The sequence below is a fragment of the Macaca nemestrina genome, chromosome 15 (assembly GCF_043159975.1).
Source record: "Macaca nemestrina isolate mMacNem1 chromosome 15, mMacNem.hap1, whole genome shotgun sequence".
Lineage (NCBI taxonomy): Eukaryota > Metazoa > Chordata > Mammalia > Primates > Cercopithecidae > Macaca > Macaca nemestrina.
In genome coordinates this window covers 49,552,617-49,568,412 of record NC_092139.1, presented here as the reverse complement: position 1 = coordinate 49,568,412, position 15,796 = coordinate 49,552,617, and the positions used below count along the sequence as shown (strand labels likewise).

Sequence of the window (15,796 nt, the reverse complement as noted above, 5' to 3'; positions counted from 1 at the left end):
ACATGTTTGGACTGGAGAAGAGTAGATAGAAGCTATAATCCTTGTTCCAATGAAATTTTATGAAGAAAAGAAACTGGTGTTATTTCCTCTTGAAGATATTGGGCAGTCCGGGGAGGGAGAGAGATATAACTTAACATAGAGAAGGACCACCCCAATCAAACCTCATGTAGTGAGATCAAATGCATCAGAATTTAAAGAGCTCCCTGCTGATGGAGCTGCCCAGACTGAGCCTGTCAGTGATTTGTAGGGAATTCTGGCATCAAATGAGAAGTAACACAAAATTAGGGCCTCTGAGATACCTCTTTCACAGTCAGAACACTGTGACTGCCAAAATGAGGAACAAGGAGCTTTTAATGATAGAATTAAGCTCTATATCCTTCTAATATCTGTTAGAATGAGAAAGAAAAAAGCAATAATTTACTGAATCTTTACTATGGTCCAAGCACTGTATGAAACTTTAGGTATGTTATCTGATTTAATCCCCCAAACAAAACTATACGGTAAGAATTATTGCCCCCAGAATTGTAAACTGAGGCTTATAGAAAATAACACTTGCCTAAGGTCAATAATTGATAGAGCTAGAATTGAATTCAGGTCTATTGATTCATGCATTCATTATCAAAGACACATTGAATGGCTACCTTAGGCTATAACCTGTGCATTTAACCACTAGATTTTCCTCATAACAAATGGGCTTTGTTGAGGGGTTGGCATGCATCTTAATTCTGATAATGAGAACAAAATATAATATGTGGAAAGTGTATTTTCCAAAGATGGCCACAACAATATTTTAGGTCTTACATGCTCTATAGAACCACTCCCCACAAGAGATTGAGTCCATTTTCATTTCCTCTTGAATTTTGGCAGGCTCATGACTATTCCAAAGAATTAGAATTACATGGAGTGATGCAATGGAATGTCTAAGCCTGAGAATACAGTGTCTCCCTTTTCCAGGAGAAACTCATTTTGGAAGCTGGCTGCCATGCTTTGAGGAAGCCCAGGCCACATAAAGTGGTCATGAACAAGTGTTTTAGGAAGTTGTCCCAGCTAATATTTTAGCTGACAGTTGAGATCAATCACTAGCCAGACAAGTGAGTGAACCTTCAGATGGTCCCAGCTCCCAGCTGTTGAATCTTCCTGCTGAGCCCTACACCTTGTGAACAGAATGATTAAGTTATCTCTGCTGTGCTCATGAGCATAAGAAGTGGTTGTTTTCAGCTTACTCTAAGTTTTGGGGGCGATTTGTTATATAACTCTATTAAGTACAACATCATGTTCCATTTTTACCTTGACTGTCAGGAAACTCAAGGTCAAATTTATTCCTTAAATACAGTAACTGCATTAACCTTAAGTGTTAGCACAACTACTTTTAAATTTTATAACACTGAGCATATATTTCTATTTTATTAATCTTATTTTGTCTTTCTTTGAAAAAATATGAAGTGTACATAAACAACAAAATGACCCCTACTTACCCCCTAATAATAAAAGAATGAATTTAATACCTGAATCTTCTTTCATTTCGACATCCTCTTCTTCTTCATTATTATCGTCTGTTAAAAAATAGGAAAAAATAAAGAAATATTCATATGAAAGTGGGAAACACAAGAATGTTCTAGATGGATTAATTAAAACTCTCAAAGAAAAGGATAACAGATCAGTAGAAAAGAGACTGTTAAAGCATGCATTTCTCTTGTCTTATTATCATGCTGAGTTAAGAAGACAGTATACACATTAATGCACAATTTAAAACCTAGAGTTTACATTTCCTTTTTAAAATTGTTATATTTATAACAAACTATATATGCAATCATTTGTTTTACTTATACAAATTATATATGGTCACTTCAGTCATTTCAATTGCTCACAATTAAAAATCACAGACTTTAAATGCCACATACTCTACCTTTGTTAAAGGTCTGCATGCTCACTTCAAGTATCTGAGAAGTATGGACATCATTATTTGGTCATAGACCGACATGTGTCAAATCCCTGCACCGCACTATGAAAAGTGTTGCTTTGCTGCATTTGGAAATCCCAACCTTCACTCATGTGCTTTCAAGTGTCCCACCAGTTGCACCATTCCTATTTAGCTCCCCTTATCTCCCAATATAACCCCTTTTAACTGGAAAAGGTCATGTGATTCCTCTGCACTACAGATGACATGCTTGCTCTTTTGAACTTCTGAAACACTGTCATCTCTCTCCTTATGCTCCCTACCTCCAGTGGCATGTTCTGAATATCTGTGTCCCCAATAATTCATATGCTTAATCTTAACCTCCAAGGTGATGGTGATTAGAAGGTGAGGCCTTTGGAAGGTGATTAGATCATAAGGAAAGAACCTTTGTGGATGGGATTAATGTCTTTATAAAAGAGACCTAAGAGAGACCTCTCACCCCTCCCTCCATGTGCAGACACAGGGAGAAGACGCCTCTCTACGGGGAAGAGGGTCCTCACCAGACACCGAATCTGCCAGCACCTTGATCTTGGACTTCCAGCCTCCAGAACTGTCAGAAATAAATTTCTGTTGTTTATAAGCCACTGAGTCTATGATATTTTGTTACAGCAGCCCAAATGGACTAAAATATCAGCTAGCGCCAAATCTTCTCCTGTTTCTATGTTTGGTCCTCTCTCCTCACATTATTGCAGTACAAATTCAGACTCCCAGTGCCATTTGCCTTAGCTATTTTAGCAGTTTCCTAACTGCTCCTCTCTTTTTCCCTCTCCTGGATCTCACTCCTTTTACACGTGACTGCCAAATCAATCTTAAAATACAGCTCTGATCTGGTTCACAACGGTTCAGTGACTGCCCTCTGCCTAATGAGAAAAGTCTAGACTCTTCCTGTAACGCTCAAGGCCAATGATACCTGGTTCCAAACACTTTTCTCAGTTTCACCTCCTCTGTTACACGCATGCTACCACCTACATAGATGGCAACACTTAACTCTTCTCTGTTCTCTCAAGGTCCCCCTCAGCTTCCTCTACCTGCCTTGATCCTGCTAGCAATGCCCTTCTCCCTCTCTATTCACCTTCATCCTTCAAGCGCAAGCTTAGGTGCCACAGCGTCTGATTTCCCCAAGTTTGAATGAATCATGTGCTCTTTGATGTACCTTATTTTTACTGCCTTCTTGGTATGGACTTTAAATACACATGGGCTTAGGTTTGCATCCTGGCTCCTCCACCCATCCATCCCCTGGGCATGTGGTCTTGCAGAAGTTACCTGAATCTTCCTGAGCTTCAGGTTCATCAGCTATGTAGTGGGATAATAATAATTATACCTACTACATAGAGCTTTCGTAAGGATTAAATGAGATCATGCCATGTAAAGTACTAGGACAATTACTGAAACATAGTTAAGTGCTAAATGTTATCTGTTATTATAATAAAATCACACAGTCTACATGTTAATTTATCTCTTTTTCAAATATCCATCTCCAGATCATAAATTCTGCAAAGATGGAGACCAGGTCTTGTGTTCCTGTATATTCCCTGGCACTTAATGCCATTCATTTTATATACCATAATCAATAAAGAAATGTCCACTGAATTAAATTTATATTATTTTCTATGTGTTTTATACATATTAGCTATATCATCCTTTGTAAATAATGGGAAGTCAGTGAAGATTTGCAACTTGCTCCGACATATGTGCTTTGTAATTTGGTCATCCCAGCCAAATTTACTTGGTATGGCCCTCTTCTAAGAATTGATTATCAATGATGATTAGAGATTTATTATTCAGTGGAAAGAGAAAATGCTTTTCATTTGAGGTTTTAGAAAGGCAATTCTTGATAACTATAGTTAACTTTTAAAGAAGTAATTTTTTTTACCATGGAAATATTTTAGAAACATTGGTGATTTTCTACATAATTTTTAAAATTCATTCTATGAATGCAGTTTTGGAAGGAAGAATACCAGTTTCTTAGAAATACAGTTTTCTAACCAAATGATTACCAAAATGTTACAAAGTAAACTTCGTAGATTCCTCCCTGAACTTAATATCTTTAAATATAATTTTATTTTACAGAGCCATCTAAAATCTGTATGACCACAGACTCTTCAGAATCTGAGAAAGAGAGATAAAAAAGAGTCTCTACAGTTTCTGGGGGAAAATAAAGGAAGAGTCAAAGATCCCTTTGCTTGTCACTTAAGTTTCCATTATTCACCTGGCAAACACTCATTGGTTAGCCTATTGTGTATAAGGCTTTATGTTTGGGGCTGTAGAAAACTCCAAGATGAATAGAAACTTAAGCAGTTTTTTTTTTTTTTAATAATCTTATCAGTAGTAAAGAAACTAAGACATGCAAATACATTCCAACATATGGTAGTCAGTGCTACTAAAAAGGTGCCAGAGGAAGGATTGATGCTTCTAGTTAAGCTACTTGGAAGTCTTCCTGTACGTAGAACATGACATTGAAGCGAATATTTGAACTATATAGACTGTCCCGATAACATCATCCCAGAATGACTCCCGTGTGTGGAAGGATCAGGCTTGGGGTTACTATTCATTCATTCGTTTCACTCATGCACTGATTTAGTCATACAGTGGTTAAGTGTCTGTTCAGAGTCTGGACTCAGACTGGGTCAGTTTACTTCCAGGACAAAAAACATATAACTATGCAAATCTTGGGTAAGAAGAATACCAGAATACCCTGAAATATAAGGGACCTTCCCCTCACTACCATCTCTCAATCCCTTGTCTCTCCCAAAGCACAGGGTGAAGATTTTCTCCACAGTTTCCTTATCTATCTACAAACAGTAGCCCCCAAAAAGGAACACAATTGCCTTCCAACCTCTCCCTGAAATTTCATTATCTATTGCAGAAAAGAAAGCTGAGAATGTAACCACACCTGGACAGATGTTTTTTACAAGATAATGCCTGCCTCTTGGGCTCATTCAAATTCCAAAGAGAATAATTTACAAGTTAATTTCTGTCTCCTGGGTCCATTCGTTCTCCCTAATAATCATTTATTGCTCTTCAAAAAATTGTCTACTTTCCCCATCTATCCACTCCCCTATGAAGAAGAATATATAAGCTTCTGTGCCCAATTTAGCTAGTGGATAATCATTCTCATGTGATTTCCCCATGCTTGTGCATGTTAAAATAATTTTGTATGCCTTTTCTGCTATTAACCTGCCTTTTGTCAGTTTATTTTTAGTGAACTTTCAGAGGGCAAAGGGGAAGTTATCTTTTGGCCCCCAAATAACATAAAAACCTATATGTCAGTTTCTTCATCTGAAAAATAGGGATAATAAAATTATCAACTTCTTAGGGTTAGGATTATATGTCAAGTGCTCACATACAATGAGCATTCAATAAATACTGATTATTGCTATTATTGAGACCACCTTTTCAAAAATTGTGACAACGAGAGAAATCTGACATAGAAAAAGTATGACAATGAAAGAAATCTAACACAGCAGACTCCATCTTGCTTCTACCCTCACAAGCTGTTCTTGTTCGTTTCTGGGTATAGCCCAAGCTAACTTTGGAAGGAATTTAGTATATAGTTTAACCTAAAAGCAAGAATGATAATAACCCTTCTCAAAAGTATCCCTTCCTTGTTTGGGGACTGAAGCTGCCTTTGTAAAACTAATGAAAGACCCCAAGGTCACGATTATGAGAGAAGCCTGAATTCTACTAGGATGTAGGCAGAGTTAAACAATAACCAGCCATTGTTCCAGAGGTCCCAAGATATGTAACCTCTACAATTGCTCTAATAGATAACATCACTATTCTAGAACCTAAGGTTGGCCTTTTGAGATGTTTTTCAGATTTTTGCATTCTGGCAACTGACTGACTCCACCGGGACCTTTGACTCGTGACTCAACTGGTCCTGAGGACCCTATCCAGAGGCTCAGTGCATGAGGACAGTTTTCTACACTCCTATGATTTCATTCCCAACCAATCAGCAGCACCCATTCCCTAGACCCCTGCCTGTTAAATTGTCCAAAAAACTCCTAGCCTCCAAGCTTTTTGGGAGACTGATTTGACTAATAAACTTCTGTCCTCTGCTTGGCTAGCCCTGCATTAATTAAACTCTTTCTCTACTGCAATACTGCTGTCTCACTAAATTAGTTGTATCTGTGCAGTGGGCAAGAAGAACCCACTGAGTGATTACCTTATGATGTCATTCTTATAACTATTTTTGCTAGTTAAATAACCATCTCTTGAGCTCTACCTTGTGCAGCCATTATGAAGATACAGGTCAACAATCTTTTCCCTCAAGGAGCTCACAAAGTGGATGATATAGAAAAGCAAAACTACAGAAGAAGGTAACAGATTATCTGATGTAGTTACACGGAAGTTGTATTGGGAAATATACAAGAGCCAGCTAAGTCAGAGGGAAGTTCTATGAAGGCACTCCAGAAGAGGCTAGGCTTCAGCTGAGTCTTAAAGGGTGAGTTAAAGTTATGTAGCGAAAAAGAAAGGCTACAGTAGATGCCCAGATGTGGATGTACTGCCTATACCTCCTTGTTCCTTGACAACTCAGTGCGTGGCAGCCTGCCTTTGAGCCACCAGCTCTTGGGTTTCTTTGCCTGGGGACTCTCTCTGGTTGCTGAATCCCATTCAAGTAATACCAGAGAATTAACACCCTTTAGGGTTGAGCCTTTCTCAAATGATGGACAATTTGCATATAAGAACCCCAGCTCCCTTGCCTTCCAAGTGGCCTAATTCAAAGCATGTTCTGTACTATCTCCCTGAGTCTCCCCACTCCTACTGGGATTGAGCCCCAGTTGTCCCATGGTAACTGGCTTACAGCTTCACCTCATTGCCTCCTGCTCTTGCTTGTCTCACTTCCCCACTTCCCTACTGGTGTTTCCTGGGATCATCTTCCCACCACACCCCCACTACCCCAAAATACTTCTACTTCAGTCCTTGTTTCAGGATCAGCTTCTTGGGGAACTCAAACAAAGACAAGGGTAATCACACTCGAGCAGAGGGAAAAACATCTGTGAAAATATGTGGATGTGAACCATCAAGATGTTTTTAAGGAGATAAAACTAGCTATGAATGACCAAAGGAAGAGTTATCTGAGAAATTGCAATTAACCCGATCTGTTCTGGCTAGATAATACAGGCCTTCCATACCAGGAGTGACAATTAATTTTATGTGTCAAGGTGACTGGTCCAGAGTGCTCAAACATTTGGTCAAACATTATTCTGAGTGTGTCTGTGAGTGTTTCTGAATGAGATTAAAATTTGAATGGGTACTGAGCAGATTGCCCTCCCTGATGTGAGTGAGCCTCATCCAATCAGTTGAAGGTCTGACTAGAACACAAAGGCTGACCCCTGGAGAGTAAGAGGGAACTCCTCCTGCCTCACTGCCTTTCTAGTAGTTGGACATTGAGTTTTTTTTTTTCCTGCCTTCAGATTCAAACTGAAACATTAATTCTTCTTGTGTCTGAAGCCGGCCAGCATTCAGACTACAACCACATGGTTGGTTTCACTGGTTCTCAGATCTTTGGACTCAGACTGAAACTATGCCATGAGCCCTCCCGGGTCTTACACTTGCCAACTGCAGATCTTGGGATTTATCCACCTTCATAATCATATGGGTCATTCGCTATGATAAACCTCTTTCCATGTATTTTAATATATGTTCATTTTCTCTGCAAAAACCTGACAAATATACAAGGTTGAAGCATTCAAACTTTATTTAGAGTACAGAGTGATTAAACAACTTTAAGCAGAGGAGTGACACACCATCTTTTGAAAGATAACATTTAATGAGAGAAATTTACTGAACATTATAAAGCACATGCCTTAATATTTTGGAATTATTTGTATTAAAATCAAGCATAGAGTCCTTTTGCTCTACAAAGCACCTAATGTGCCATTACATATTAATGAAATCCACTTTAGTTCAACATTATTCTCTATAATGTGCTTGCTTGAGTCATATTTGTGCAACAAATTGCTAGCAAGAACTTTTCTAACAAAACTGGAACAACAACAGAAAAATATTTTAAAAAGATGATAGCCTATGGAAGTAGGGAGTCATGCCACTCAAAGTTTGAAAGTAGTTAGGAGACTGATGAAGCGTGGGCACAGAGTTGCAGCCCTTTTAAACAGTTCTCCAAGCATCACACTTCTTTGTTAGAGGACAAAAATGAAATAAAAGGTTTCTACCAAAGTGATAGGAATACTATTTCAAAATAGAGAGCATTCCATCCGAAGGCATTGTTCTGTGTGTTCAGAAATGCCAGTTCCAGAAAATCCCCTTTCCTTCCTAGGCACAGACCATACAGAGGCTAACGCTCCATTTCATCTTATGGGACCTCTTTGATGTTAATTTCATAATAAGTGCTGTTTTTACTCACTGCATCACCCTGTGTCAGATTACCCCGTTGCATTCTACACAAACACATGAGTATGACCGAAGTTTTTATTTTGATCACAATATATATGTGAAAACCAACTAGTTTCTCATGAATAACCAGTTTTGGGTAAAAACTAGCTTTATATACTTCAGAATCCCCTTCATAAGGAAATGTCTAACCTACTTTGAGCTCTATAACACTGATTTCACTGTCTTTTATTGGAGACAGAGTTAAGGTGAATGATTTTTGTCTTAATCATTATACTTGTCTTCCGAGCAGGTAACTGTCATTTCCCAACAGCAAATAGTCCACACTTCTTTGGAAAATGAAGTATGCTATGGGTTTTGGAATGACTTCAGGTTTGTCTTACTCCATTACCTAGAGTCACCACAATTAATACAGTCTTTTGGGGAAGTGAAATAAACAAAAACAAGCAAAGAAAACGCCATAGAACGTTATTTAAGGTAGTTTTCAAAGTGTACTCTCTGGACCAGCAGCAACACTATCATCTGGACACTTGTTAGAAATGCAAATTCTCATGTCCCACTCAAGATCTACTGCATCCAAAGCTCCGGGGAAAGGACCCTCCCGGTGACACTCATGCACATTGAAGTTTGAGAGCCACTCATCCAAAGCACCAGTATTGGTGAGCTGAAGAAGAATCTTTCAAAAAAGTAGATGTCCTTTTTTTTTTTTTTTTTTTGATATTTCAACTGAACTAACTTGTGATGTCTCACTAACACTAATGTGGTAAGAGGTGCCCAAGCCATATGGTTGCTGGGTTTGAGGAACAGTTATGCTTTTCATGAGATATTGTATGCTTTCTTATGTGCTTGAAGTCACTCAGCTACTGTGCAGCTGAGTGGCAAGATTATCATGGTCCATGGCCAGGATTCCTAGATTGACTAGGAGACGTGAGCAAGAATGGGGACTAGACTCAAGGAGGTCTGTGCATGGCATGAGAAAAGGAGGGTGTTATGAAGGGGATGTTACCCTTATGAGCTATTAAGGCATCCTCTTCACTCCCAAGGGAAAAAAATGGACAGACACCTGAAATAGGTCATAAAATTCGCTTGTCAAATTTTCAGCAACATTCATACATATGGGCAGGTCTGCCAAGGAGAACAACTACGATAATCCTGCTGTGGTTTTATTTCACATGCTTCTAAGTTCTCTCCCTTAGAGCTTAATTTCTTACCACAGGCTTCTTGTGCACTCTTCATCTTTTTAATATTTCATTACCAAAAGCTTCTAGGAACAATTTGGATTTGCAGAGAAAAGAAATATTATTAGCAAAAATAAAGCTTTGTTTTGGGCCTCTGTGTAGTAGGGAAGAGGTCATTATCCTCATGGCTTCTTGTAGGATTTGACAAAGCAAAAACTTCAGGCAAAGAATGACTGATAAGGGAGAGTCCTCCCTGAGTAGGACTCCTGCCATTAAGTTGAATACTTGGACTCACTGAATCTAACAAATTGCTAAATCTACTTTCTGAAGGTGATTGATAAAGCCAGGAGAAATTTTTTTTAAAAAAAGGAAATTTTTTTTTTCCTTCAACGGATCCTTGGCCAAAATGAGCACTCAAATCTACTTTATAAATCAAACAATAAATAAAAGGCACTGGTTAGAAAACTGCCTGGTGCTGCTGCTTCTGGCTTGCCCAACTGGGCACATGATAGCATCAGTTATTGAGATATGAGATTTAGGAAGAGGAGGATTGAGGAGTGGAGAAACAGATTCTGAATATAATTTTGGATGTGTTCAATTGAAGACGCCTGAGAGACTCCCAGCTGGAGACGGACGTGTGCAAGCAAGTATACCAGAGAGGGCCGGGCCGGACACAGATGACGGTCAGGAAGACAAGATGGCAGAGCAGTCGCCAGGATAAAGAGTGCCCAGTCCAAGGTGAGAAGGGCTTTAAAGGGTCATGTGGAGTCATGTGATCAAATATGCAATGGTTTCAGTTCCCACGCTCAAGCCATCAAAAAGGTTCTAATAACCTCAACAAGGATGGTTGCAGTAGGAAGGTAGAGATAGTCATATGATTGCTGTGGATTATGGAATGACCAGCAAGTGAGGGAGACAGACAACTCTTCGAAAGACATGTGGCTGACAATAAAAGTCAGGTCCATACCTAAAGTGGAATATAGGTTACAGAAATTTTAGTTTCCCCATTGTTTATTTTTGTCTTTATTCTTATTTCTGTGCCTTCTTAAGAATTATTTTATTTATATATTATTCCTCAAAGACTTCTTCCTCCCTGCATTTGCCTCAGTGTTTTCAACTAAAGAACCAAAACCAGTCTACCCAGAATGTTTGACAGGTCTTTCAAAAGCACCCTGCAGGGGTCTCTATAAAGATGACTACAACATCCTCCCTCCCTTCTCCAACTAGCATTTAGTTGTGACTGTTTTACCAGAACTTCCTAATGAGATCAAACTCTGCTTAGTCAAGGCTCATGTTCCCAGGTCTTCATTTGTTCTGCTGTTTATCAGCATTTGCTACACTCACTGCACACTCCCCTCCGTTGGAAGGGACAGATTGCTTTCTGTCTATGCCGGCTGCTTGTTCCTGCATTCAGGTTGCTTGGTTACAGCAACACTTCACTGGATTTTCATTGAAGGCAAAATGTGTTTGTAACTTTTGAGGCCCATCAAGTGGAAATGGTTAGCACCTATTTCCTAAGAAGGCCGTTAACCCATTTATGTTACTTTATAGAGAGCATGTCTTGTAGAATTCTAAACATCAATGTGATCTGCACATTAAAAGTACACAAATGTGCCATGTACTTGTAAACATTCTTAATTAAAGAAAATACTGAATTCTTTTACTCTAGTTGTTCTCTACATTGAATGTATCATTTGGGGAAAAAATGTACAATTCAGACTGGGTAAGAAGTTTTTCTTGTGTTTCTTTTACTTATTCATAGATGGTATTCATATATTAGTTTTCTATTACCTTTGTAACATATTTCTACTAACAACACAAACTTATTATCTTACAATTCTGAAGGTTGGAAGTCCCACATGGGTTGAACTAGACTAAAATCAACATATCATCTAGGCTGCTTTCCTCTCTGGGGGTTCCAGGAAAGAATCTGTTTCCTAGCTTTTCCAGCTTCTACAGATGCCCACGTTCCTTAGCTCATGGCCCTCTTCCTCCATCTTCAAAGCCAGCAATGGTGCATCTCTCTGAACATTCTTCCACAGTCACAGCTCCTTCTGGCTTCCCTCTTCTGCTTTCCTCTTTCAATTTTAAGAACTCTCATGATGACTTTGACCCCAATCTTATAATCAATCCAAAATAACATTCCTATTTTGTGGTCTGCTAACTGCAACCCTAACTCCACCAGCAACCTTATTTTTCCCTTTGCAATGCCACCTAACATATTCACAGGGTCTGGGGTTTAGACTGTAGACATCTTTGTGGGGGACATTTTTCTGCCTGCTACATTTGGTAAATCAGGAAGCAGATTGCTTTGTATAAAAAGTGTCTGAAACATATTTAAAAATGCTCATCATCGCTGGTCATCAGAGAAATGCAAATCAAAACCACAATGAGATACCATCTCATGCCAGTTAGAATGGCAATCATTAAAATGTCAGGAAACAACAGAAGGTGGAGAAGATGTGGAGAAATAGCAACGCTTTTACACTGTTGGTGGGAGTGTAAATTAGTTCAACCAATGTAGAAGGCAGTGTGGCGATTCCCCAAGGATCTAGAACTAGAAATAACATTTGACCCAGCGATCCCATTACTGGGTATATACCCAAAGGATTATAAATCATGCTACTATAAAGACATATGCACACATATGTTTATTGCAGCACTATTCACAATGTCAAAGACTTGGAACCAACCCAAATGTCCATCAATGACAGACTGGATTAAGAAAATGTGGCACATATACACCATGGAATACTATGCAGCCATAAAAAAGGATGAGTTCATGTCCTTTGCAGTGACATGGATGAAGCTGAAAACCATCATTCTCAGCAAAATATCACAAGGACAGAAAACCAAACACCGCATGTTCTCACTCATAAGTGGGAGTTGAACAAGGAGAACACATGGACACAGGGAGGGGAACATCACACACCAGGGCCTGTTGGGGGGTGGGGGTCTGGGGGAGGAATAGCGTTAGGAGAAATACCTAAGGTAAATGATGGGTGCAGCAAGCCAACATGGCACATGTATACCTATGCAACAAAACTGCACATTGTGCCCATGTACCCTAGAACTTAAAAGTGTAATAAATAAATAAATAAATGTCTGAAGAGGAGAACTAAAAATAATCTAATTAGAAATAAAATGTTTTTCTGTGAGGTGAAGTCCATAGGCTTAAAATCAAGGTCATTTTTGAGTTTTTGGTTTAACCCCATTCTTTCATTAAAAAGGGTTTCTTCTTTTCTTTCTATTTTTAAACCTTCAGATTTTTCATCCTTTCATTTTCCCTTTTCTCCTTCCTTCCTTCTTTCTTTTTTATATATTTTAAAATCCTGTCTTTCTACCTTTTCTCACTGTTTTGGTTATAAAAGAATATCACAAAGACAAATGACAAACTTGGAAACCACTTGCAACATATATTTGAAAGATTAGTAACCTTAATATACAAAGAGTTCTTATAAATCAATAAGAAAAAGATGAAATAAAAATGTACAAGGGTTACGATCAGCAATTTTGTATAAGAAATTTAGATAAATAACTGGAAAAATGTTAAATTATATTAGTAATAAAATAAATGAATGTTGTTACACATTAATAACTTTTTTATCATGTATAAAAGTGCTAACATCAAAACAGTAAGATGTAACCCACTGAGAAGGGTAGGAAAAAAATAAACTCTCATATACCACTTATGGGAATGTAAACTCAGGTTGCTTAATGCTAGGCTCGGGCATTTATATTTCTGTCCCTGTGAATGGTAATCCTTGTAAGTTGTATATAGTACATGACACTCAACTGTAGTGCTGCAAATACAGTGAACAATTTGACAATTACTAGCAAAAGTGTCTTGGTTTTGCACATATTTTGAAAAAGTGATTCCACTTTTAGAAAGGTATTTTAAAAAATGAGGATGATGCCAATATTTAACTACAAAGATGATTTTTTAAAATTATTATTTATAAGCAAATAGAGAAATAATTTACAGAAATGATTCCTAAGTTCTATAGTATGGTTTTGAGTAAACCTTGGGTCTATTAAAATTAAGTTATGGAAGAAGTCATAATGACATGAAAAATATGTTCATGATTTATGTTAAATGATATACAGCAAGTTATAAGACTAATTTCTCGCTGTTTGCATTTTCCATTTCTAAAGATCAGAAGGATAGGCAACAATTTGTAATTCATCTCCAGATTACAGGACAGAAAATAGTTTGTATTTTTTTCTTTTTGCTTATCTGTTTTTCACTATAAACCTGTCTTACTTTTGTGATAAGAAGTTTTACATATTTTTCAAAGATGATCACAAAAGTTGAACTACTTACTTTTAAAATTGTAACAAGAAATAAACATGGATATTAAAAAATGTATGATGCTTGGTGTACATATCTAGTAGATTTTCATTTATATTACTATTCCTTATATTTGGAATTGGTACATTAGTATGTTTGCACATGACAAAACTGAAGCAGAAAAAGGTTAAACAGCATGCACAAAGCCACACAGTGTTAAGGTGGTTGTGACAAGATTAGAGACCATTTCTTACAATAACAAACCTAGCACTTCCTCCCCTTTACCATAGATGCTTTTGTCTCTGTTGACCTCATTGTTAGACAATTGCTACCTTTCTCAGAAATTCACCACCCCTCTCTTTAAGCTTCTATCTTCCAATCATTATTCTGACATAGCAAGAGGAAAAAAGACCTTCACAGCTCATGACACCATGTGCTTCATTATTATTCTTGGAAAACTGATGACCAGAGAGGAGAAGAGAAGAGGAAGGAAAGAGGACATGTGGATATGCCATATGATTGGAGGAATTCTAGCTTTTCAGGAGCTCTAGTCCTACTAATGCAAATGGATAATATGTGGCTTTTTTAGCAGACAAGTAGCTTCAAACAATTGTCCATATTTTCAGGATTGCTAAGGGAAGAAGCATTACACAGTGGAAAGGGTTTGAGCTCAGACATACCCAACTATGTGACTTTGGCCAATTTACTGACTTTTCTTTAGCCTTTGTCCACTACTATTTCAATAAAAGAAGGTGATGAATCCATGGCATGGGTGTTGTTGAAAGGGCAGTCTCTTAAGTCATAAACTGAGTTAATCCTTCTTAAATATGGAATCTATCCTATTTCGCATTCAAGGACTTACTCTTAAGCCCAATCGCATAATACATTAGCAAGAGTGTCAAAATTTCTCAGTCAGGGCTTCACAAATTAGATATAAGCATCATACTTTACTTCACAATTTTTCCAATCTGAACTGCCATTCTCCCTCTATGTTGCTTACCCAACACCAAACATGAACTTCTCTACCCTTGTTCGTTCCTTAAAGATCACTGGAAGTGCCACATTCTTCATGAAAACTGTCCCAATCAATCTGGTCCTCATACACATTTGCCTCTGAATTCCTGGGTGCTATGACCGTATCAGTGTTATACTTGATTATTTGCTAATATTGTTTTCCAACTGTTCTACATGACATGTGCCCTTCAGGACTATTATAAGAATAATATCTTAAATGTAGCAGTCTTGGGAACATAGTAGGCATATAATAAATATGTGGCAACTGATAGAGAATGAATGATAATGGATGAGATAAATTTATAAAATCAGTGTAAAGGGAGGAAGCAGAATACATAATGTGAGTACTTTCTCTTGTTTGCTTTTAAAGATCTAAGACTTTTAAAAGTGAAATTCAGGAAAAATTTTAAATACTGCCTGGGTAAAATTTTAAAGTATTGTGCCCATTTATCAGAGAAGTAATTTTTAATTTTTGAGAATTTTAAATGTTAATTTTTCATTTTTATTTATTATTTATTTATTTATTTTTGAGATGGAGTCTTGTTCTGTCACCCAGACTGGAGTGCAATAGTGTTATCTTGGCTCACTGCAACCTCCACCTCTCGGGTTCAAGCAATTCTGCCTCAGCATCCCAAGTAGCTGGGACTACAGACGCCCGCCACCACGCCTAGCCAGTTTTTGTATTTTTAGTAGAGACTGGGTTTCACCATATTGCCAGGCTAGTCTCAAACTCCTGACCTTATGATCCACCTACCTCGGCATCCCAAAGTGCTGGGATTACAGGCGTGAACCACTGTGCCCAGCCAAGTTTTGAAAATTTTGATAAATACGTAAAAAGCAGTGCTATACCCTTGTCTAGCTGTGTTAACAATACTTAGAGTTTCTAGGAAGAACCGACTTTTTACCTGAAACTATGGTTAAATATTCTCTCTGTCTTAATCTGTTTTGTGCTGCTACAGACTACCCCAGACTAGGTAATATATAATGAACAGAAATGTATTG

At 37.9% G+C, this 15,796-nt stretch overlaps 1 protein-coding gene across 29 annotated transcripts in view; it reads right to left on the bottom strand.

Annotated features, from left to right (window-relative positions):
* LOC105481485 (mono-ADP ribosylhydrolase 2) overlaps nt 1–15,796 on the bottom strand; it is a 2,105,812-nt gene that overhangs the window by 157,575 nt on the left and 1,932,441 nt on the right. For all 29 annotated transcript variants that reach the window (XM_071080856.1, XM_071080850.1, XM_071080851.1 and 26 more), the window contains one exon: nt 1,506–1,553. In XM_071080856.1, the coding sequence (XP_070936957.1) occupies nt 1,506–1,553 (48 nt within the window). The remainder of the gene's footprint in view (nt 1–1,505; nt 1,554–15,796) is intronic.